This window comes from Mustela nivalis (genome assembly GCF_964662115.1).
Source record: "Mustela nivalis genome assembly, chromosome: 1".
In the NCBI taxonomy this organism is placed as follows: Eukaryota; Metazoa; Chordata; class Mammalia; order Carnivora; family Mustelidae; genus Mustela; species Mustela nivalis.
This window is the reverse complement of record NC_139020.1, coordinates 129,883,060-129,907,353: the sequence shown is the minus strand read 5'-3', so window position 1 is coordinate 129,907,353 and position 24,294 is coordinate 129,883,060. Positions and strand designations below refer to the sequence as shown.

At 47.9% G+C, this 24,294-nt stretch overlaps 2 protein-coding genes across 3 annotated transcripts in view; one reads left to right on the top strand and one right to left on the bottom strand.

Moving 5' to 3' along the window:
- The window catches only part of SH3BP5 (SH3 domain binding protein 5), a 72,037-nt gene extending 50,274 nt beyond the window's left edge, over window positions 1-21,763 (top strand). The window contains exons 4-9 of the mRNA XM_082684724.1: window positions 7,658-7,822; window positions 14,458-14,588; window positions 15,771-15,813; window positions 16,530-16,749; window positions 19,567-19,827; window positions 20,319-21,763. Of these exons, the coding sequence (XP_082540850.1) occupies window positions 7,658-7,822; window positions 14,458-14,588; window positions 15,771-15,813; window positions 16,530-16,749; window positions 19,567-19,827; window positions 20,319-20,527 (1,029 nt within the window). The 3' untranslated portion in view covers window positions 20,528-21,763. The remainder of the gene's footprint in view (window positions 1-7,657; window positions 7,823-14,457; window positions 14,589-15,770; window positions 15,814-16,529; window positions 16,750-19,566; window positions 19,828-20,318) is intronic.
- Window positions 21,764-22,469: 706 nt separating this feature from the next.
- CAPN7 (calpain 7) overlaps window positions 22,470-24,294 on the bottom strand; it is a 42,561-nt gene continuing 40,736 nt past the window's right edge. For both annotated transcript variants that reach the window (XM_082684574.1, XM_082684575.1), the window contains 2 exons: window positions 23,757-23,849; window positions 22,470-23,665 (listed from right to left, as the gene is read on the bottom strand). In XM_082684574.1, coding sequence (XP_082540700.1) covers window positions 23,521-23,665; window positions 23,757-23,849 — 238 coding nt within the window. In that variant the 3' untranslated portion in view covers window positions 22,470-23,520. The remainder of the gene's footprint in view (window positions 23,666-23,756; window positions 23,850-24,294) is intronic.

Sequence of the window (24,294 nt, the reverse complement as noted above, 5' to 3'; positions counted from 1 at the left end):
TGTAAATAGCCACATGTGGCCTGTGCCTCCTGTACTAGACAGTGCAGTTCTAGAAAACCCTAAGGAGGTAATTGTAAACGATAACATTTTCCTTTTTACTTTGTATTATAAAAAATTTCAAACACAAAGTAGAGTGAAAAGAGCCCCATATAGTCTTCATCCAGTTTCTAGGGTGATTAAGCCTTGGCAAATCTTACCCACGCCACTGCCCCCCCACCGCACCCATCTCTCCTCCTTTCTTGCTATGTTGTTTTAAACATTGACAATAGCTTTTTACCTTTTAATTTTAAACAGCTGATATTTAACCTCAGGACAGAACTTGATCTGATCTTGGTTTTTCTAATCCCAGGAGGTTCCTTTGACATTGGGATCTCCTAAAGAGCTCTGTGGTCTGTCCTCTGAAACAGCTGCGGGCCCGAAGTTCTGTCTCAGAACCGCGCACAGTCTTGTCATGATTTTCACAGATACATACTGTGGACCTTTTGTTTAATTTAGAATCTATATCATGTACTATATCCTGCATTATGCAGTTTACTGTTAACTGATTAGGGCTCATCCTATACCTGAGAAGAGTTGGGACTGAGTGAAAATTGTCCCATAGACTCAGCAGATTTTTAGGTGTGTACAAAATTGCTCTAGGAAAGTTGAGTTTGAGAGAAAGAATGAAAAGCTGTATGGCACAAGCTGTAATTAATAAAGTGTGACATGGGTGAAACCGTTCAGTGAATCAAATTTATTGATCTGAAGTAGAAAAGAATGGATTCTGATAAAAATAACTTTGACTAAAGAAAAACGAACAAAATTAGAAACACTGGAGATGAAAAATGATCAAGGAACTGAACGGGCCTCATGGAATTTTTTGTAGAAAATGCTTTCAAATGAAAATGTATCGACTGGGGTAATTCTGATGAAAATGTTTGTATCCAAAATGTCCTCGGGAGCCGAATGGCCTCGTCAAAATGGCCGGCTCCTATCTCCGGCCACCCTTTGGTTAACCTCAGACTGAAGTTTGGTTGGGTGGGGGAGGGGGTGGGTGGAAGGATTGGAAGTGTTCAGAATTGAGAGGTTCAGACTGTCTGGCAGCTGCTGATGTCTAGGAGTGCCCAGAATACATGCAAAACAAACTAGAGCTTGAATCACACAGAGAACGGATGCCTCTGTTAGTTGTCCTCTTTGATGTTCGTCCTGGACGTGCCTTCGTCACCGAGGCCAGTGAGGGTTTTGATCATGCCTTCAAAGGTTTTGTTTTCCTCAGATGGCCTAGAGAGGAATCTGGGACTTTTCTTCATGAGCTTCTAGATGGAAGACGGGTTCTTTCCAGCAGCGCAGACAACATTCACTATAAAGAGGCAAGGACAAAATCGTATCCAGTTTACAAAGAGAAAAGTTGGAAAAGCAAGGACAGAGGCAGACAACACTCACTATGAAGAGGCGAGGACAAAATCCATATCCAGTTTACAAAGAGAAAAGTTGAAAAAGCAAGGACAGAGGGTCCCCTGCCAATGGTTGCTCAGTGCAGTGACCGTGTCCTGATGCCTGTGGGCGTCAGGGCCAGCCCAGCCAGAGCATGGACCCAACAGGAGAAGCTGGGCCTCCCTTTCCTTGGTGCCCTGAGGCCCTATGTTTGTGGAAGGGTCGTCGCTGACCTCCTACTCTAGGCAGCCTGTGCTTCCCCTCAGGTAGGTGTCTTTTCTACCCTCTTTAGAAGAAAATGGGGGATTCCCATATCTTCCTTTTCATGCACAGCACCCAGGGGTTTCTGGAAGACTGGTTGCTCTGTAAGTGCTTCCACTCCCAGGAGGGCCTAGACCTGGAATGGGTGTGTGTGATTTTTTTTTTTTTTTTTAAGATTTTTATCTATTTATTTGACAGAGATCACAGGTAGACAGAGAGGCAGGCAGAGAGAAAGGAGGAAGCAGGCTCCCTGCTGAGCAGAGAGCCTGATGTAGGACTTGATCCCAGGACCCTCGGATCATGACCCAAGCCGAAGGCAGAGGTTTTAACCCACTGAGCCACCCAGGTGCCCCGGGTGTGTGTGATTTTGACAGACACTTCCCTGTGTCTCTTCCTTCTTCCTCGCTCCTCTGTGAGTGGGACCCAAATTGTTCCCAAAAGCAGATAAGGAAATAGCACTGGGCAGTGGGAGAAGTTCAATTCAAAGGGCATGCAGGATGAGCTTCTGGACCCTGCTGTCTGCAGGCCGGCTCCTCACTGCGAGCGCTGTGCTCAGACGGCAGTGACCGGCTCCTTGCGTGCACTCTGGGGGGAGCAGTGTGCTGTCCTTGTGGTTGACCTCTTTTCTCACTGCACGCCCCCTACCTATTTGGATCTCTCTAGCAGTGGCCTGTGTGGCCTTGATTTGGGTGTAGGGGTTAAGACCAAACTTAACTTGACGTCTTTGTGAGGAGTTTGTAGTCCCAGCAGGTGGTATTTAATAGAAGTCCAGAATGAAGCCTCAGGCTTTGAGGCTTGATCTCACCCTTGTTAACTGTGTGATTTGGGGCAATTTATTTAACCTTTCTGAGTTTTGGTCTCCTTTATAAAGTAGGAATGATAACTGGACTGAGCTCACAGTGGAATTTTGAGATTGAAATGAGGCCCTGTATTCAGAATACCTCTCCTACGTTATTTGAGTCTGGGTCAATGCTCAAACAGCAACTGCTGTCATTACCGTCTTACAACCATCTGTGTCCATCCTTTGGGATTTGCTAGTACTCAGGTACAAGACTGGTCTCATCGTGGGGGTACTCTCCGTGACTTGGAGCAACTCGCAGCTGGAGCATGGCTTTGAGAAGCCATGTGTGAGAAGACTCCTTTCCCGTTTCCTTAGCTGACTAGCTGGTGTGCCTGGTGAGCCCCAGGTGGGAGGCAGCAGTCCCACACACGCTTTGAATTCTCATCTCATCTTTGCCCCCCTGATCATCTCCTCTTGATGTCTGTTAGTTACAGGTAGACTGTCTGATTGTCTGATGTTTATGTCCTTGCCAAAGTTATGCAGGTCGGAGGTAGAGTGATGGAGAGATACTATCTGGTTTCCATGGGTCAAAGGTAGACTGAAGTCTCCTATTAGAAGTAGAGCATAAATAGCCACGGTTAGGGGTCAGAAGCTCTGGTTTCCTGGCTGTGGCCAGGCATAAATAGCGGTGGGACATTCAGCAAGTTGTCTTGCGTTTTGGGTCATCTTTTGAAAAATGAAGGCCTTGAGCTGCGTGATCTTTAAACTTCCTTCTACCCTGACCCTATGTTGCAACCACTGCAAAAGTCCAGATGCTCTTGGTCTTTCCTGAGCCCAAATATGGACTGTGGGGGAAGTCTAGTAGCAGCTGGGATTGTGGCCTCTCCCTTCTCCTGGAAGCCTTGACACTGGTGGACCTCTCCACTCTGCTCCCCTTTCCCCTTGTTGATGACACTGTGGAACACCCACACATGTGAGGCCTTCACAGTCACAGCTGACCCCAGGCCAGAGTCTAATGAAGGTTACTAAGCTAATTCATTTTTTCCAGCGAGCTATTTCCATGAAAGTTGTTAGTATCCATGAGTCATGAAGATGTTCGTAGTTGTCCTGTGTTGCACCTTGTAGCTAAACCCCAGCTCCCCCAATGTTTACCACATCAGTACTCTTCTAAGCAGAGCCTCAGCCCTTCACTTTGCTAACTGGGCTTTCTGCTAGGAGAACCACCACCTGATTTGTATACACCAGGAGTAATCTATTAATACTAGGGCTTGGGTCCTTTCTTAGAGTTTGAAAGTAAAACTTGTTGGCATTGGTTGTGCCCAAGATTTCTGGGTGTCCTCCTTCATACATCAGTGAGAACCTGTTAACCAGCCCCTGTTGGGATTGCTAAGTCAGCTTCTGATTTTGAGGTCATATGTCCCATTAGGACACTGGGAAACAATCTCGGACACTGGGAAGCAATCTCGGAGCTAAGTCCCTTCCGGTTAGATGTGTGTGTAAACTCATGGATGCCTCCTGTATTATCATGACCTGACTGGGTCCCTGACACCCTCTCCCGTGATGGGTCTTCCTGGGAAAACATTGACAAATCATTCTCTCTTCTCTATTATCCCGTAGCACTTTATACCTCTGTTACTGTCACTGTCTATCTTATATTGAACATGTCTGCTTTCCTGATTGAATTGGAACCCCTAATTTTGGGGTGGGCCCCTCCCCTCCAGACATTAGTCTGCAGGAGGTTACTCAACAATGTTGAATGTACTACATCCAAGGGTACAATAGAATGCTCCCTCTCCTTGTGCGTGCACCTGTCTGGTCTTTCCTTGTGAATGTGGTTTAAAAAATATTTGATGAAATGCCTTACAAAGAGGCCATGAGCTCTAAGATTCCTTAGGAATCTCCAAAAGGTTGGCTTTTCAGGCTTATTAGTAGTAAAATGGGCTGGGAGCAGCCAGAAAGAAGTTGAGGGAGATTCAACCAGTCAATGCTATTGCTGTAGTCACTTCTGTGGGGTTTGCAGAATAGCTCAGCTGTAGAGAGAGGGAGATCTGTTATCATTTAGGTTTAGTTTGGCTGAATATAATGGAAAACTGGCTTAAATGTGCACCTTTATTTTTTCAGTCATTTAAAAACTCAGGAGATAGATAATCCAGGGCAGGGACCTAACTTACTTTTATTCTATCCTTAGGAGGTTGCCTCATGACCCCAAGTGGCTGTTGAAGCACCAGCCATTGTGTTACTATCAAAATGGAAAGACAAAGGAGCCCTCTTGGAAGGCTCACTCAGTATCCATTTGTATCTCACTAGCTAAGAGTTAGAAGGGCACTAGCTTTCTTCACAGATGGGCAGTTAGGTTCTTTAACTGGCACATTGCCTCACCCTGAGACATACAGATTCTCTTCCCAGGAAAGATGAAGAGAACAGACAGTGGTGCTGAAGAGCCACCCAACACTTACTTGAATGAGTGAGTAGGTGGGCAAGCGATGGAGAGATGCTGTCGTTTTTGTGGGTAAAAGGTTGACCGATGCCTCGTCAACCTCGATATTAGATCGTTGATAAGACAAGGCAGGCACGTTTCTGATAATACCATAGAGGAGCATAGGAGCCTCGTGGAAAATCCAGAAACTCCACTGACCTGACAGAGAGCATATTCTTCTAAAGGCCCTTCCGATGGGCCTCTGTTTCCCCGTCTTTGTAGAGATCGGGCCCCTTTATTTAAACTCATCAGATGCAAGAGAGCAGGCGGGGTGGGGGCCGGGTCTGTGGTACAGTGGCCGCATTTCACCTCTTTCTTTAATTTGTTTGAAGAAAAAAAAAGCTTCCTAATTTAGGCGGGGGAGATCTGGGGGAAGAGAGATTACCCTTAAATGTTGCTGAATTGAAATACTAAAATTTCCTAAAAAACACAAATATATATCCCACCTTGGAAAATGTTAGAATCCCCTGGGATTAATTATGGTGTCAATTCGAGGCCCGTAGGTGGTCTGTGGGGCAGGTGGTGGGAGCTTCGAAGCAACAAGTGCCTGTGTCATCCTACTTGCCCTGGAGTGCAGCTAGGCAGACCAAGAGCCCCACCAGGGCTGTCCTCTCACGGGACATCCCCAGCCTGGCCTGCAGGTCCGGAGGCTGGAGCGACATGTCTTGTGCTGAGAGGGGGCTGTGCGTCTGTGTGGTCTTGTTCCCTTGTGGTGGGCTGGTCAGTTCTATAGGGCTGGGCCCCTTGTCCCCATCGTGTTGCAGAGGCACACTTGCATGGCCGTTGGCCCGGGGCCACACAGCGGTCCACCGCAGGTAGGCAGGCTGCCTGGTTGAAGTGTTGGTCTGGTGTTCATTCAGGCCCACTCTTGATTCCTTTTTGAAGGCTTTTTTTGTTTTTTTTTAATAGCAATATACATATTTTTATCTTTTAAATTTTATTTTATTCTGTTTTTATTTTAATTCCAGTGTGGTGTTAGTTTCAGGTGTGTGATATAAAGATTCAGCTATGCCATGCATTATTCAGTGCTCTACCTTTTGAAACTTTGATTTTCATCTTCATCAGGGTTTCCTGGAGACACTGTGGTTCACAAGACTGCTTCTTCCTGGCCCCCCACCGACCCTGCATTTCTCAGGTCGTCTTGTCCTTCAGTCCTCCAGTCCTCCGTTCCAGATCATCCTCTTTTCAAAGAAGTAGCCCTGAATTCCCTCTCCTTGAAGTGATTTGTCCTGCATACCCTCCTGCTGTCCGTTATCGCCCTCCCTCCTGCGGTGCTCTGGGGCACACAGCTGTGTGGGACAGATTCTGGGTGTCCTCTCCATGCCTGTGTCTGTGTCCTGACCATATCGTCCTCCCGGAGGGTCGGACACAGCCTGTGTCCACTGTTCCCTGCAGGGTAGAGAGTGGCACCCATGCTGTCCCTTGCCTTGGGGGCTGGTGTGTTCCGAGTCTGTTTTGTTTCCCTTAACCCTCTTTGTCTTGTGGTTCTCCAAGACTTCCTCTAAGTCACATGAGACTCTGGGGATGGATGGGGCTCCTGTTGTTCCCCTGGCTCCTGAGTCCCAGGGGCTTCCCCGTGGATGTCCCCAGGGTTTGTATAACTGATCGGGTTAGCTGAGGGTGGGTGGGTTGGATGCCGCAGGCCAGTATTTCGTAGTTGCTTGCTCGTGCTCTGCTGGGAAGTTCAGAGGGAGGTACCGGAGGGTTGTCTTGCTGATCCCTGATGCGATCTCATGGGCCGCTCTTGGGGCGAGATGTTTTACTCTCCAAAAGCTGTAGACTGGGAGCCAACTATGTAATTTCAAATTTTCTGGTAGTTACAGTAAAAAAAAAAAAAAGTCAAAACACATAGTTGAAATTAATTTTATTAAGATACTCTGTTTAACCAAGTACATCCAAAATCCTATCATTTCCCCATGTGATCATTACAAAAATTGAGATTATTGACAGTTTTCTTTTTTTGGTACTAAGTCTTTAAAATTTGGGGGTGCTTCACACTCCATGCAGATCAAGGATATTTCAAATGCTTGCTAGCCACACGTGACTGGTGGCGGTCCAATGTATGGTCTGCTACGATTCACGCGCCTTCTCCCACTTGACGTTCCTGGAAAGCAGGGGCCGTGCTGTGACCGTTCAGTCCTTCCTGATCACCGTCAGTGAGTGTGAATTGTGTGAGGGCCTGGCTGGCAGAGTGACAGCACATAGTGGGACTTTGCAGTGCCTGGTGTCCGGTCGCAGCTCGGCTTCTCGCCCTCTCTGGGTGGCCTGGCTGGGTCTCTGGGAGTCACCTGTAGAATGAAGCCGTTGGATTTGTGATCTTCAGGGGCCCTTCTGGTTCTGACCTGATTGCACTGGGCCATGGATCGGAGCAGGGACGGCACTGGGGACCACTGTATCTGTCCACCTTGGCCTCACCAGCATATGAGAGCTCTGTGAAAGGCCACGGGGGGCCATACCTGTGGTTTGCCATCTTCAACTCTGACCAAGAGCTGGTATGTTTATCTGGTCTCTTGGGTCCTGTGACTCCTCTGCTTGCCTCCCTGGCACCTGTCCCCTTGTCTTGCATTTACGAGACCCTCTGGCTACCAGGACTGTTCCCACTTGCAAAGGCACAGATGGACGGGGCAGGTCCCAGCCCTCAGGAAGCTCATCTCTTGGAAGGTGTGGTGGGCCAGAGGGGGTCCTTGCCATTTCCTGAGACCTCATGAGGGTTCTTTCTTGTGCAGGCTCAGCTGGAGGCTCAGAAAGCCACACAGGACTTCCAGAGGGCCACCGAGGTGCTCCGTGCCGCTAAGGAAACCATCTCCCTGGCTGAACAGCGGCTGCTGGAGGATGACAAGCGGCAGTTTGACTCAGCCTGGCAGGAGATGCTGAATCACGCCACCCAGAGGGTATGAGTCACTGCCTGGCGCCTGCAGGAGGGGGTGGGGAGGGTTGCCTGGTTTGCCAGCATGTGTCCGTGTCTGCAGGTGTCTGCACGTGTGTGAGCATCGGGGGCCTCCCCCTCATGGGAGCATCCTTAATACTTCCCCTCATCCATGTGACCCACACTGCCCCTCTGGTCCTGATGAGCCCTGGGTTCCCCAGGGTTCCCTTTGGGGGTTCCCCCAAGCAGAGGAGACAGACACCAGGCTTGTTGCCTAGAAACACTCCCTGAAAGTCACAGGTTGTCTTCCCGTGTGGTCTCTGCTGGCCTGGTACAAAGCCACTCTCAGAGTGACAGTCCCCCAGTAACGGGTATAGCTCTTCCTTCCCTGTGTCACTTGAGATCTGTCTGGTTCAGATGGTCCCTGAAGGTCTTGACTGTAGACTGGGCTTTCCAGAGGGAGCATGTTATTTTCCAGGGCCCGTTCCCACTAAGTTCCAGGGGAAGTGGCTGAGTTTAGAATCCCAGGTGGAAGACTTTCATTAACAGCCCCAAACCGTGTGGGGCCTGGACTTGGGGTGTGTGTGTGCTGTTAGTGGAAGGTAGGGACCATGATAGATGAGGCCAGAACCCAGGGGGCACTCATGTCTGGCCTTTGGGCTGGGCTGGGAATGCAGCAGCCAGCATGGGAACCGGAAGTGGGCTGTGTGTGATCTTTACCCTGATTTGACTCCAGGTTTTATGCCATTATTGTTTGGCTTCTTACCAGCTCCCATGACCCACTCTCTGCCACATTGCTCAGAATCAAGACAGCTGCTTCACTCAGCTAGAGTTGTTACTTCTACCTAACTCCACTGGGTTTTCTAGGAGTCACCCAGAATATTCTTGAATACCTATCCACTTCTCCAGGCTGATTTGCTGCAGGGTGAGTGGCAGAGCTGATTCTGGCTTCAGCAGCTCCAGCAAAGACCTTAGATGGAGGGGCGAAGTAGAGGGGGATTGGGAGCTGCAACCCCCCTGGATCTTGCCCCCTGTGGGGCTAGAATAGAAAAGTCAGGAATTAATGATGCCAGCAGCCTCTCCCTTTTCAGTGTCACTTGCCACAGTGGCTCAAGTCCTAGGGGATCTGGTAATTAAAGCACGTCTTGTGCTTCCCTAAATAGAAAGCCTGACACACAAATGATTTCAAGTCACATCTTTGAACCACCTTACCCTGAAGCCCCGGATCCCCAGCCTGGCCTCTTGTGACTTTGGGCCTCCTGCCCCCTAGTGGATGTGATGCTCAAGATAGTCAAACACAGGCTGGAATAGCTTTTTTGGGTCAGCCTGTGAAAAACCAAAGTAGAAGCTGGAATTGAAATTGACAATTGACAAGTCTGACAGATGTGGAAAGGACCAAAAAAAAAAAAAAAAAAAAGGTAGCTCCTTCCAAGGAATTAAATAAAAGGCCTGCTCTTCCTTTTGCCCTCCTTCCACCCCAACTGGAGATCTAAATCAGCCTTAAGAAATCATTTCAGAAACTCTTTATTCTTTAAAAATGAACAAAACATGTCTATGACTGTTTTTTTTTAACCTGTTTTGTAAGACCCGGGGCCCTAGTGTGGATGGTGAATGGTTGGTCAAGAAGAGGTGTCCCTAGGACCTGCACACAGTACAGCTCCTGGGAGCACCATTCATACCATCCTCTTTGAGAGTGATGCTTTTTGAGGTTGGGCAGTACACAACTTGTGGGGCTGTACCAGATGGTTCTGGGCCTCCTGAGGTCACCCGAGCTCCTAAGGGCCTGGGGAGTGTCCTCTGAAGTGTGCGCTCACAAAGGTCACTGGAGGTTTCTTGGTAGTGGGAGGACCACTGCATTCTGGCTCACAGGCAGGATTTCCACCCTGGGGCTCCAGTTCTCTTCCCCAGATTCCTTCATGGTTGCATAGGCATGAACTCCTGAGGGAGAAGCAGGGTTTGAAACAGATACCAGCAAGAGACAGAGCTGGAGTTAGAAGCCATAGCCGGTGAGGCAGCGCCAAGCGGGCTGAGCCTGCACTTGAGTGGCTTTCAGGGGACACAGGGCCTGGGGTCGCTGCTGCTCACTACTTGGGGGCTTTGGCAGCAGGGCCTCCTCCAGCCTCCACTATTTTGGCTTTGAAGCAGCCTTTGTGGGAAGGTGATCACTTTTTGTCAGGAGAGGAGACAAGGCATCTGAGGAGAGAGGAATGGGCTCTTCTGCTACTGTCAGAGGAGAGCAGAGAGAGGAAGAAGGAATGGGGAGGCATTACCTAGCCACAGACAGGCAGGAGGCAGCCTCTGGAGAGGAAGGGGCATGGAGCCAGCCTCTTGCCCTAGGTCCAGGGGCGTGGACATTGCCTGGCTGTAGGGATCCAAGGCCCGCTGCTGTGGCAGACATGAACTGTCGAGGCCAGCTTCCCTGACACTGCTGGGTACTCACCACCCGTCTCCTGCATGGCGGAGAGAAAGCGGATTCTGCAGCAGAATCTGAAAACAGTCTGAACCAGTGGCCAAACTTCTGAGAAGGCCAGGAAACTGCCTTCCCTGGGGACAGGAGGGCCCCGATTTCAGGTCAGGGACATCAAGGGTGGCTGGGCCAAAGGGCAGTGGCTTGGGGTTTGCAGAGGAGTTGGGAAAGCCGGAACCCAGGGCTCTGAGGAGTCAGGCCAGTGCCAGTGCTGCTGGTGGCCTGGGGCCCGGCCAGGAGCCTGTGCCAGCCCAGCGAGCTCACCCGGTCAGTGCCTGTGGGATCCAGGCAGGAGGGCCTGGCTGTTGGAGCATCGGCTGTGTGCATCTACTGTGCACTGCTGTGGGTAGGGTCCCTGGGGCCTTTGGGACCCAGCTGCCTACCTGCCCTGGGCTTTCAGGAGGTGGCTGGGCTGGCACTCCTGGAGACACATTTCTCTCTGTCCTGCTGACCCAGGAGGAGAGGCAAAGACCTTTGTCTTCCCCTGGATCCTGAGCACAGGCAGCTGCTGGCCTGCATGCCCCCTCCGGGGCCCGCTGCCCACTTGCAGACCCCTCCAGTGCTGCTTCTGGATGCTCAGGTTGAGCAGGCCTCAAACCTTGCCACTGGGCCCTGGCCCGGGGGTCAGTCCTTGGGCTCTTGGGACAGACCTTGAGGTGGGCACACCCAGAAGTGAACATGGCCGGTGGGTCATCCTCAGAACAGGCCCTCTCTGAGGAGAAGGTTCTCGGCCATCCTGACGGAATCCCAGACTCTCTTCCTGTTGGATGGTTAGCTCCGTTGGGAGCCCTCCAGCTCCAGGAGAGGCAGCGGGAAGCTGAGCCCTGCCGGTTGTCCTTTGTTGAGTCCTGCGTGCTCACCCCACTGCAGGTGGTGGGTGGGGCTCTGGGACCAGAAGGTGGATGCAGGGAAGGGCAGCAACCTCTGCTGATAAAGCCCAGTTCAGCCCGCCATGCTTCCTCCCCTTCATGTCTGTTCCCCCAGCCGCCCACCCTGAAGAAGCCACTCCCGTGCCACCTCTTCTGTCAAGCCCTCCCAACAGCCCAGAGTGGTGGTCACAACTGTTGGCTACACCTGTGCCCGTGAGGTTGGCCACCCACAGCTTGGTCACCAGTGTGCTCTGTGCACACCATAGGTGACAATGATGGTGGATAAAGAGAAAAGGCCATTGCAGAGTTTGGACTAGCTAGCTATCAAGCCAGGCTTGGAGGAGGGCAAGGGCGATGGCAGTGTGTACCCCAGTTCTGAGTTGCCCCTGCCGTGTGTCTGGTTGCTCAGTCCAGCCTGGGGCTACCTTGAGGTGCTAAGGGACTACCTTGTTGCTTTCTTCTGTGGCTTGCTGGTGTTCTCTGTGGCTTTGGCCTTCCTAACAGAGCCCCCGGTCCTCGGCTGCCATGCTCCCATTTTCCTGCCATTGCTTGTGCCTGATGCTGGGCTTCAGATGGGTGGGGTTGGGGGATGCTCCTTGATTACCATGCAGCCACAGGGGTGGGCTCAGTCACTTTCTCCCTGGAGGCGGAAAGAGGAGTTGGGGGTTGGAGGGGTTTCTTGCAAGAGCTGGGAGTTGGTACAAATGGGGATGGGAGACGCTGATGTGACCAGGTAGGGGTAAAGTGGGGGACGGTGACATACGCGGCTCCTCCTCGGTCTTCACTGGCAATATTGCCAAGTGCTTGGAGCTTCCTGGGTGTTTAACTCCAGACAGACGGGCTTCTTTTTGCAGAGTAGGGGCTGAGAGAGATGAGGGCCTGTGTGCAGCTGGTGTGGGTCCTGCTGCTTGTGGGGATTCTTCCTGCTCCACAGCCATGAATCCCAGCTTTTTATGCAAAGGTCTATTTAAAGTGCTCTCATACCATTCCTTAAAGAGGAACCCTGCATCACATCTGATCATAATGCAACAGTTTCCACCAATAGAAGGCTTCATCAGTCTCATAAGCTTGGAGTTTTGAGTTTTCAGGAAGGTCATACCAGCAAATCCTTAAAGCTTGAGATTTAAGACATGACTGAAGAGTTACTGCTGTTTCCCTAAGTGTCCAGGTGTGGGATGGTTTTTGTGTACTTTGTTTTGAAATTGTGAAATCTTTTATGTTTGAAGCAGAGGGAGAGGGTTTCTTAGCCCCTTGGACTTGGGCGAGAAGTCATTTCAGCAAGCCCATCACCTCACGCCAGCTTAGATCAGTTCCCTCGTACCTCCCTTCTCTGACAGTTTTAATTCTGTTGTTTAAAAGTACCTCAAGCAGGGCGCCTGGGTGGCTCAGTGAGTTAAAGCCTCTGCCTTCGGCTCGGGTCATGATCCCAGGGTCCTGGGATCGAGCCCCACATCAGGCTCTCTGCTCAGCAGGGAACCTGCTTCCCCCACCCCCTGCCTGCCTCTCTGCCTACTTGTAATCTCTGTCTGTCAAATAAATAAATAAATAAAATCTTAAAAAAAAAAATAATAAAAGTACCTCAAGCATCGAAGCCTTTGCTAAGATACATATATTCTTAAAAAGGTAAAAGCATAACTGATAACTATAAATGTAAAACATTCAAAATATTATTTAATTCCCTAATTAAAGAGGAAATCAGTAATAAAACAAATTGAAATGCACAGAGAGTCAGGCATGCTGACATGAATTCACAAGCACGCAGAATGGGTCAGTATTTTCGGGGCGGTCCGTCCTGGAGCCCCTCTCCACTGGGATGCAGCTCATCTTCACTTCCAGGCTGAGACCCCTCTGCCCTACTGCCTGTGTTCTGACACGTACAGGGTTGTGAAACGGCTCCAAGACAGCATAAGCCCAGGATGACTGGGAAGGGCACGCTAGCCAGGACACCTGGCAGTTTCTGATGCTCGTTCGAGTCTTTCACCATTTTCCCTGACACTTCAAAAAAATCTGTCTTACAAGTCAGTGCAGAAATAAGCTCTCTCAGGGCCGACTGGCTGTCGACGGGAGGGGGTTGGGAAAGCAGCAGCCGCCCCAAACTAAAGGCATGGCGGGGCCTCCCCGAAATCGTCCTGCTGGCGTCTGAAGGAGTGACCCATGAGCTCGGGGCCCTCTGGGCTCCTCTCCCGTGCTAGCCTGGCCTTGCCCCTGCCTCTCCAGTTCATCTGAGAACACGTGTGTGAGCTGTAACTACAAGACGGGAAGGCACTGGTGAGCTGGTTACGTGGCCCAGTCCGCCATTTGTCTCCTTCCTCCTCTCTCAAGGCAGGCCTGTTCTGCTGTTTTCTTTATGTGACAGAGGAAAGGACCATCGTTTCCATGTGTCAGGGAGTGTGCCTTTCAGCCGCCTTGTTTTGGGCCATCGACAGCCCAATTGCTGGTTATATAAATTCATTTTTATCAACAGGCTCAGCGAAATGTCCCTACCACAATTTCCTGCCAGAACACTGACAGGTCTCCTGATCGTGTGTGTCTGTGAACCTCAGAATCTGACCTGAGTGACTTGATAGTCGTGTGTTTAAATGGAAAGTTTGCCCCTTCTGGATCCTGGATGCTTTTGTGATCCCCTGCCCCATTCCGGCTAATGCAGGAATATCTGGGAACGGGCCAACAAGCTGATGTGGGGATTGCCTTGCCATTCTGATGCGGTCAGGTCTGGCTGCGCGAGGTCTCCCCATTCCTCGATGTCCCTGCTGGGGCTGTTGGCCCATTTGTGTGCCCATCAGCCCCCGTGCCAGGGCAGGAGCCAAGGAGTCCACAGGGGCCATTTCGTGGCAGGAGGGCTGATCAGGAGGAAGTGGACATCAATTCAATCAGAGAATATTTCATTCTTCTCTGATTTTTGCTTTTCCTTGTTTTCTTGCCCAGGCATGGCCATGGCCAAACTTTTCTGAAACAGGTTCACAGAGAAGAGCATCCTCTTCTGTTTGGAATTTAGTTTACTCTTCATCTGCCCCCTGATTTCCTCAGAGTATTTTTATTTTATTTTATTTTTTTTAAGATCTTATTTATTTATTTGAGAGAGAGAGAGAGTGAGAGAGAGCATAAGAGGGGAGAAGGTCAGAGGGAGAAGCAGACTCCCCATGGAGCTGGGAGCCCGATGTGGGACTCGATCCCAGGACTCCAGGATCATGACCTGAGCTGAAGGCAGTCGCTTAACCAACTGAGCCACCCAGGCACCCCTCCTCAGAGTATTTTTAAAAATGATATAGGAAATACCCTAACAAAAGACTGTCTGGCCAGGCTGACATCTACTGTCGTTTCAAGGTCATGGAGGCGGAGCAGACCAAGACAAGGAGCGAGCTGGTACACAAGGAGACAGCGGCCAGGTACAACGCGGCCATGGGCCGTATGCGGCAGCTGGAGAAGAAGCTCAAGAGAGCCATCAACAAGTCCAAGTGAGTCTGGGCGTGTGGGACCCCGAGGCCCTGGGTGATTGTCCTCCTCTCAGGCATCTTCTCCACCTTTTGTGTGCCATGCAGCCAGGGGCCCACCTCCTCTGCGTCCTCCAAGTTCTCTATAACCCTCCAAGGCAGGAAATGCCGCTCCAGCTGTGACTGACCTGGGAGACACAGAAAAAAGAATTTCAAAAGCGCACCATTGCATGGCTCATTGGCTGGGGCCTGGGGCTGGGCTTTGGGAGAGTCGGTGCCCTTGGCTCTGTCATGGACAGTGTGGATGAGCTGCGTCCTTCTGTCAGCATAATGGGCGTGAGCTGTGTGCACAGTACACGTTCTCTGTGGACCAAGAGCCAATGAGACAGTGCAAGACTGGTGGTAGTGGAGGCTTCTGCAAGCTTTACTCATGATTGCTATGTATTTTTATACAGTAATGATCTTGGGGACAAGCCCTCTGCTTCATTCACAGTCGCTGGGCCTCCATGCTTTTGAAGAGCTTCACAAGAGGTGTACAGCCCAAGAATAAAGCACTGGTCTTCTCTTAATGCTCAACACCAAAGTTCCTAAAAAGAGCCAGGGTCTTTTGACTGGCCAGGAAAGCGGAGACCAGTAGAATATTAGCATTTGTCCTCTCTCGCCCATGACCGGGCTGGGTCTGCAGACTGATGCCTCTGGTCCTGGGCAGAATCCAGGAGGACCAGTCTGAGCCCCCATGCTTTCGGCGATGGGTGAATGGTGCTTCTCTCCTCCCTGGGTGACCCCAGTAGAGGAGGGTGTGTGCTGAGGCAGCTCCTTCTCCTCATCTGTTCTTCAGTCTTGAGGGGACCAATCTCCTCCTTAGGAGAAGGGAATCCAGGCTGCCCTGGCTGCTGGGCACACCCTGTATGGCCTTGAATAGCCCCCCAGGGAGGAAAGTGAACCAGGGTACAAGGAGTTAAGTGTTCACGTGTGTGGGTTCGGCGGATCTTGAGATGGGCCTTCTGTCAGCTCAGCTTTGACTGACGCCGGTATCCATCAGGCTCCAGAGGCACAAGTATCCTCTTCATCTCATGCCGTGGTTGGCGTTTACATCCTGGACGGATGGCCTGCTGGCCTTAGCTAGTGCCCCGGGTGTGCCCTCTGGTGGCCACTGCGGTCATTGTATTATGTCACCCTTACAGTTCTTCCTTGTGTCTTCCCCAGGCCCTATTTTGAACTCAAGGCAAAGTACTACGTGCAGCTTGAGGTACGTGTAGCCTTCTTTGGCTTTGCTGTTGATGGGATTTTTCTGCGAAGTTTCACTTTATGTGGCAGTGGGCTTTCTCATGGCATATTTGCTACAAGAGGAGAACGGAGAGAGAAGCACATTCTTTACTGAGTTTTCAGGCCTCAGAGTGGCCTTGGTTGGGTCCTCAATGGTGTCTGCAGTCTCTCAGTGTGCTGTTCAGTTGCTTTCCGCACTGTAGCAGGGCAGTGGTTCTCGGGGGGCTGCTGGGACCAGCATTAGCTTCGCCTAGGAAGTGCAGATTTCCCAAGCCCCACCCCGTGCAGATCTACTGAATTAGAAACTGCAGATGTGAGCCCAGCCATCTGTATTTTCAAAAGGCCTCCCGGGGGTTCTGATGCACACTTAAGTTTGAGAACCACAGTACAAGGGACCAAATGGCTAGAAAGTGGGACTTGTGTGTGAGTTTGACACCCATTCTTTCTCTGATGGGGTTTATCTTGCCAGTGGTAGTGTTAGGTTATTAGCATGAGTTTGTCACCTGGATAGGAGTTGGGGCTGGGAGTGTGGATCCGTCGTGTGGATAGCTGGTAAGAGAAATCAGGCCATCACTCATGTCTCGGGGAAGTCTTTGGAGTGGAGGGAAGGGCAGAAATTGCTTAAACTTGTTATTCAGAAACCTTGAAAGGCCAGTAGGGGCTGTCTCCACTTACCGGGCCTCCTGTTCTCTTGACCAGCAACTGAAGAAGACTGTGGATGACCTGCAGGCCAAACTGGCCCTGGCGAAAGGCGAGTACAAGACGGCCCTGAAGAACCTGGAGATGATCTCAGATGAGATCCACGAGCGGCGGCGCTCCAGTGCCATGGGGCCTCGGGGCTGTGGCGTGGGGGCTGAGGGCAGCAGCACGTCTATAGAGGACCTGTCAGGGAGCAAGCCTGAGCCGGATGCTGTTTCTGGTGAGTTCTGGGGGCTTGTGTGCAAGTGGGAGATGACGCAGCTTGTGTGGTCTGCTTCCAGGGCTGTCTTGCCATCATGGAAGGATCTCAGAGCTGGGCAGGCCAGAAAGGTGGTGATTTCTCGTGGCTTCCCACATTTTGTGGAATGCTGTATTTATAAAGGTGCTACTGAATGTTCCTCAGAGTCAGGGTTCTGCGGTGGATGAGTTTGGAAAATGTTACACTTTCACCCTGATGTTCAGAGTACATATGAGAACATTCAGGGCTCTGAGAAGTACTGCAGGAAGGGAGAGTTGCCTCTGGATAGGGACTGTGTGCACAGATTTGATTCACATCCTGGGTCCTCCTAGTACATGATGTGGGCAAGGGCTCAACTCTGTTTCTTCAGCTGTAAAGTAGGGAGTATGAGCACCTAGTAGCCACTGTGTAGGGGGGAGGCTGGAATTAGATGAAATAATGGCAGGCACCCAGAAGTCTGAAAATGGTGACTCTCACTGGTGTCTAACTATAGACACCTTTTTTCCCAAGGCCACCTGTTGGGAAACTGGTACATGTTTGCTGTGCCCCTCCCCCTTTATCATTTTATTTTTTTTCCTCATGATAAGTATACTCTTTAATTCCCATCTCCTATTTCCTTCATCCTCCCACTCCCTTCCCCTCTGGTAACCATCAGTTCAGTAGCTAAGTGTGTTTCTTGTTTTTGGGGTTTTTTTTCCTTTGCTCATTTGTTTTCTTAAATTTTACATGAGTGAAATCATACGGTATTTGTCTTTCTCCAAATTACATCTCTTAGCATAAAATTCTTTAGCTCTATCCACATTATTGCCAATGCAAGATTCCATTCTTTTTGATGGCTGAGTAATACTCTTGTGTGTGTGTGTGTGTGTGTGTGTGTGTGTGTGTGTGTACCTCACATCTTCTTTATCCATTTGTTCATCAATGGACACTGGGTTGCTTCCATATCTTGTCTGTTGTAGATAATGCTGCTGTAAACATAGGAGTGCATGTGTCCCTTTGAATTAGTGTTTTTGTATTTCTGGGCAGTAAATACCCAGTAGTGGAACTTCTTGATCATAGGGTAGTTCTTTTAATTTTTTGAGAAACCTCCATACTGTTTTCCACAGTGGGTGCATCAATTTGCATCCCCACCAACAGGGCACAAGGGTTCCTTTTTTTCCCACATTCTTGCCAACACGTTTTTTCTAGTGTTTTTGATTTTAGGCATTCTGACAGTTGTAAGGTGGTATTTCATTGTGGTTTTGATTTGAATGTCCCTGATGATGAGCGATGTTGAGCAACTTTTCATGTGTCTGTTGGCCATATGTTATGTCTTCTTTGGAGAAATGTCTGTACCTGTCTTTGACCCATTTTTAATTGGATTATTTGTTTTTGTGTTGACTTGTATAAATTCTTTATATATTTTTGGATACTTACTTTAATTGGATATGTCATTTGTAAATATCTTCTCCCATTCTGTAGGTTGCCCTTTAGTTTTGTTATTTCCTTCACTGGGCAGAAGCTTTTTGTTTTGATGTAGTCCCATTAGTTTATTGCTTTGGTTTTCTTTGCCTCATGAGACCTGTCTCAAAAAATGCTGCTATGACCGATGTCACTGAATTACCGCTTGTGCTCTCTTCTAGGATTTTTATGGTTCCAGGTCTCACATTTAGGTCTTTAATCCATTTTGAGTTTTTCTTTGTGTTTGGTGAAAGAAAATGATCATTTTCCCTTTAGGCTAATCAAGAAAACTTTTTCAGCACTGTCTTTGTACACTTCTTTCTCTCCTTTTCTGTGGAATAATCCCTGTTGGTGCTCTCCCAAGGTCCATCCTCCAGAGTTTTGAAATTCGGTCAACAAATGTTTAAGTACCAGGCCCAAAGGAAAGGAAACTAAAATTTGATCGTCAGTAATGTGTGAGGTACTCTAATATCCAGCCTCTCACATGGAGAGGAACATGAAGCTCAGAGAGGTTAAGTAAACTGACCAAGGCTACACAGCAAGGGAGACAGGATCTTAATTCAAATATAAGCCTGTTTTCTGTCCTCAGTATTACAGTACTTTTCACTGATGGTCCTCTAGGGGATGCTACCATGTTTTTAAAGATGAGGGAGGAGGGTGGGGGAGTAGAACAGGAAAGGTCTAATAAGCAGGCTTATGTGCAGGGTGAAGGGAAAAGAGTTAAAGGTGAAAGTGGCTTTCAGATCACAAGAATGGACTGTCGTCTGGGCCTTATTCTGATCTACAAAATGATTAAGGCACAAGCTAAGAGCGTTGTAAAGGAATTTTGTCCTTTTGCAGCAAATAGTGTGTCTTACATGCGATGGGAAGTTTTATGCAATCTGGAGATCACAGGATCCCAGCAGATACTCCATACAGGACTGTTTGTTCTCGCAGCTCCTTCTGCTATGCGGAAGCAGCTGTCACATCTTACTAGCTTTGTTCGGCGAGCATCCCAAAGGACCACTCTCTTCCTCTGTACTTGTGGATCTGGGGTGGAGAAACGCCCCTGATCTGGGCTGATTTATCCTCGCCCTTTAGGTAGTCAACACTGACTTTCCAGAGGAGGAGTTAGAAAGTTATCGTAAGGACATTGAATATCCACGGGGCCCAGCTGCTTCCCTTCAAGTGGCTGGCCGCTGTGGCCGCGCAGACTTGGGAGGGTCAGTCCTTTACTCAAGTGCACGCATACAGGGGCAGGGATTCTGCCGTCCCAAGGCCGTGTCTGGCTGCTGGCCAGGGGGGCACACTTCTGGAGGGGCTGAAGTAACAAGGTTGCTCCATGTCAGAACCTCTGACCAGTATCCTCTCTCCTCCTAGTGGCCTCCGAGGCTTTTGAAGATGATAGCTGTAGCAACTTCGTATCAGAAGACGACTCGGAAACCCAGTCGGTATCCAGCTTTAGTTCAGGGCCCACAAGCCCATCCGAGATGCCTGACCAGTTCCCTGCAGCTGTGAGGCCTGGCAGCCTGGATCTGCCCAGCCCCGTGTCTCTGTCAGAGTTTGGAATGATGTTCCCGGTACTGGGCCCTCGCAGCGAGTGCAGTGGAGCCTCCTCCCCTGAGTGTGAGGTGGAACGAGGTGAGTTACAGCCCTCTCACCAGTAGTGCCTGGGCCACATGATGGCACTGCGTCAGCAGCCAGAACACTGCACTGTTCAAGACCTTTGCCAGGTCTCGGCAGCCCCAGGGCTGTGTGACGGGGCCTCTGGGAACGTGCGGTCTGTTGATCATGGAGATGCCAGCCACTGTTCTGGGCACTCCTGGCTCCGCTCCTGAATGGTTCTTAAAAACGGAGGTTTGAGTTCTCTCTTTGATCCCCAGCAGTCCTCTTCACAAGTCCGTGCTAGCGAGCTGTTTCCCCACTGTTAGGGTGGGACCAGTCCTCTCTAAAGATAAGGAATACCTAAAATGCCTTGAGCCATAAAAGCCGTCTGTCATCACGTGATGGAGAAGGCTCTGTGACAGGCATAGCCGGGCAATTTTGGGAGATTCTGGAGGGCTACAATGGCCTAGGCCCAGGCGACTCCTGGAATTGTCAGTACTCACCTGATGTCCTTTACATTTCTTTAGGAGACAGGGCAGAAGGGGCAGAGAATAAAACAAGTGACAAAGCCAACAACAACCGAGGTCTCAGCAACAGCAGCGGCAGTGGCAAGAGCCAAAGTAGCACCGCCCGCGAGGGCCAGGCCTTGGAAAACAGGATGAAACAGCTCTCTCTCCAGTGCTCGAAGGGAAGAGACGGGATTATTGCTGACATAAAAATGGTGCAGATTGGCTGATCCATCCAAAGCCCTGGCCCAAGTGCATAGCAGTATTTATACACAAAACTGTATGGAGAACATTGTGCCAATAATCATTTAATATATGCCAAATCTTAAGCGTTTACTCTAAACTGCACTAATGAAGTTGTGACCTTGAGGGCTGAAGAGTTTTCTTCTGGGAGAGAGCTCTTGGGCTGATTTTTCAGAGCAGAGGCGTTGTTGCAGTGGACTGTGACCAGGGTCACAGCCTTTGTGGAATATTACCCGTAACAGTGTTATGGAAGCAATAACTAGTTCCTGTGAAAGAACCCAAGCCAGGAAAGGGGCTGGGAAGCTGAGCCAAACTGGGGTCAACAGCTTGCTTCTCTTTCCCTTCTTTTACCCTCAATTTGGGAAAATGGAGATGTGTCTCCTTTATATCCCAGGGGATCAAAATGAAAAAAAAGAAATTCAGAATACACCTTTCTGGGCCAGCGAAGGCTTAAAAAAAATCCAAGAACACAATTTTCATCATCTCTGGTATTCAGAAGGGCTTTTTAAAAAAGCCTATATGCTGGTATGCCCATTAGAACCATTTTCTATAAACGTTACACCATGAACTGCACTTTTTGGGGTGGGAAAGGTGAATGCCAACGTGGGGGATGGGAGGGACGGAGGGTAGCAGGGACATACCATAGAAGGCGATTTGTGGCTGTGGGGGAGGAGAGTCTGTAGCATAAACCTTATCCCACCAGCCATGGGACTTAAGAATTAAGAGAAGTGCATGTGAAGAATGGTTGCCATTGTTATATCTAGACTGACAAAGTGTCAATTTCTCTGTAGGTTGTGACTTTAAAAATAAAATTATTTAAGGGTTATGCTGCATTAGTATTTCTTAGAGGGAATTGTTCCTTAAAGCTAGGAAAGGGAGTAGGCATGTGTTGGCACAGGCTGTTAAATAGAAGCAATGAAGTCTGTTATGCTAATAGTAGTATGTGTTAAGATTGCTTTCCTTTAATGTTTTCACGGTTACACATATTTAGAGCACTGTATTTTTTGTCCTTTTTTGTTAAGAAAACTTTAGCATTTCTAAAAGAAAAGCAACCCCATTTCAAGTTGTCTGTTCTGACACAGCTTGTATATTTTAGTCATTTGTAAATCTCTTCATACTGTAGTGTTTTCTCCTTTTTTAATGACTGATACAGTATCCTAATCACAAGGTTATTTTGTACTTGTCTTAATTTCTTGAGTGTAATAAAAAACAGTTTAAGAAAATGTTTACTTTTGTGTGTCTTCCAATAAGAAACCCTGATGTTGCCTAAATCTTCCATTCTAGGCAACCTTCTTGCCACAAGGAAGAGCATGGAATGCAGTGGACATCTGTTCTAACTTAATAATTTAAGCCCCAACTATGAAGGTTTAAGTTAGAATTCCGCTGTGACTAAAGCGCAGTAAGGAGAATGCAGCTTTAGGAGAATGAAGACAATGTGATCATGTCAGAGTGCTTCCCAACCTCTGCTGCACTGCAGTCTCCCAGGAAGCTTCAAGAAGGCGGCTGTTCGCCGGTCTTAGAGCCTGAGATCATTTGGGGTACGCCTGAGGTACCGAACTTTTAAAAGTTCCCCCAGGCGATTCTAATGTGCATCGGGTTGACATTCAGGCTGGTTTTTTCCTATCTATAGCGCCATATCTGGAGCTCTATTATAACAATTCAATATTAGATTAAACCCATATACGTTGGTCTACATTCGGTTTTTGAGGGTAGGAATTAGGTCTTATTTGTTTGCATCCTGTACAAATATCTTTAACATAAAATGTTCCAATTATGTGTTTAAATTTTTCTTTGAAGGGCCACAAAATGAATCCATTTAAAATTGAAAGTACTATATATTTACCAAAGTGGAATCACTGTTCTGAATATGAAACAGATTTGCTGAAGCCTGAACTGTCATGTAAATAATGAGTTCTTTTAGATGGAATGTACTAGATGAAGCCTTTTAATAATCTCTCTAGGTTAAACTGTGCAGTTTCCATAAGTATAAAGATTTTATTCAAATCAAGGTAGCAGAAATACAAAATAACTGGTGAAAATTATAAAGTAGAGACGACGAAAAATTCCACCTTATTTTCAGATGTTTAAAATCCTGAGCATTATTTTGCTCTCATGGATTTCTATGTAAACTGGGAATTTATACATGGCATTAGTATCTTGGCAGTTTTTCCAAATACAACCCCAATTACCATATACTAAATTTTCAATTGTATTTTTTTTCAGTGTTACTATAAGAGCAATTTTTAAAAGACCATACAAACTAAATTGTAATGTCTTCAGTGTCTCAGTTTACTACCTTCATTTAGCCTGATAAAAGTAAGAAATGCAATAGTGAATATATCTCAGCTCTCCTTAAATGATTTAATGGGAGACAGGTACCTAAGTTCAACCACCTTCATTGTAAACTAAGTTAAAATATTTCTTAAAGTTTTATTCTTTCATAACATCTGGGCAACAAACATTAAAAATTGTAACACAAAATCTGTTATGGTAACATGATTCATTTGGTAATTAGCTGCCCAAGATGTAGAGTCACAACACAAGCAAGTTTAACTTACAACATGCTCTGCCAAAAGACAAATGTAAGTATTTCAGAATATTATTCCAGCCTACTGTTCCACCCAGTTGAGTGGATATAAGTCATGTCCCTTATCCGGTCTCTATTCTCTTCTAGTAAAGGCACCATACAGTGCTGATTGAGCCTAACCTTTAATCCTCCACAGTCTGTTTATACAGTGGGGCCCCTCAATGCAAACCAAGTCCTTATACACACAAAACCATGTAAATAGTACTTCTGAGTGATTCAGAGTAATTCTGACTATATACAATTCTACACACTCTGACTTGAGCAGCACCAGATCCCACTGTAACATTTTGAGAGATTTAATTCTGTTCTGATTGTTTGGTGTCCTGAGGATTTCTGTCCTCATTTGAAGAGCTGATTTGGTAAGTATAAAATCCAGTAAAGCTGAAAGCTGCATCACTGAAGTTGCGTTGTCTTGATCGGGATAATACTATTGAAGTCCAAGAAAAAAGGTCCTTCTTGTTTAGGCAAAAAAGTACTAGGAATGATATTGTAGATCCCCGCAGGTATATTTTCTAATTCCAGGTAGCAAAACCCACACCTATATGCAGGGAAATGAGAACAAAGTTTACAGAAGATGATGCCACAAAAAATAAAGTATAAATCAGATGCAGTCAAAATGCAAACATTACCTATAATCACCACTAGACTTCCTCTGAAAGCCATGGGGACCAGGATCTCCCACCACAGACACTGTTACAACCTCAAATCCAACACTATATTGCCTGGCAATAAAAAGAAACAATTACTGTTGTTATTAAGTAGTCTCAAATATATACCTAAAAATAACTAAAGTGTAGATATATTATTAAATTGAGTATGTGCTTTCTAAAGCTTTAGGAGGTGGAAACCACTGTGGAACACATGCATATACTGTTTTTATTCTTAATTATACAAGATGCCATTTATATTTTTATACTGATTTATATTCATATTTTTTAATTGAAGCCATGAAGATTAATTAGTATTAAACTTTAGAAGAAACAGTATTTTTACCACAGGCTCTTGGAGAATACTGTCAAATTTAAATAATAAAATACAGTCTTTGCAGAAAAAAAGGAGAGAGCCTGAAATCTGAATTTACAGAAGTAATTAGCATATGGTAGACATGACATTCCAAATCAGTAGGGAAAAGAAGGATTATTTAGATGGTGAGGAGGTGACAAATTT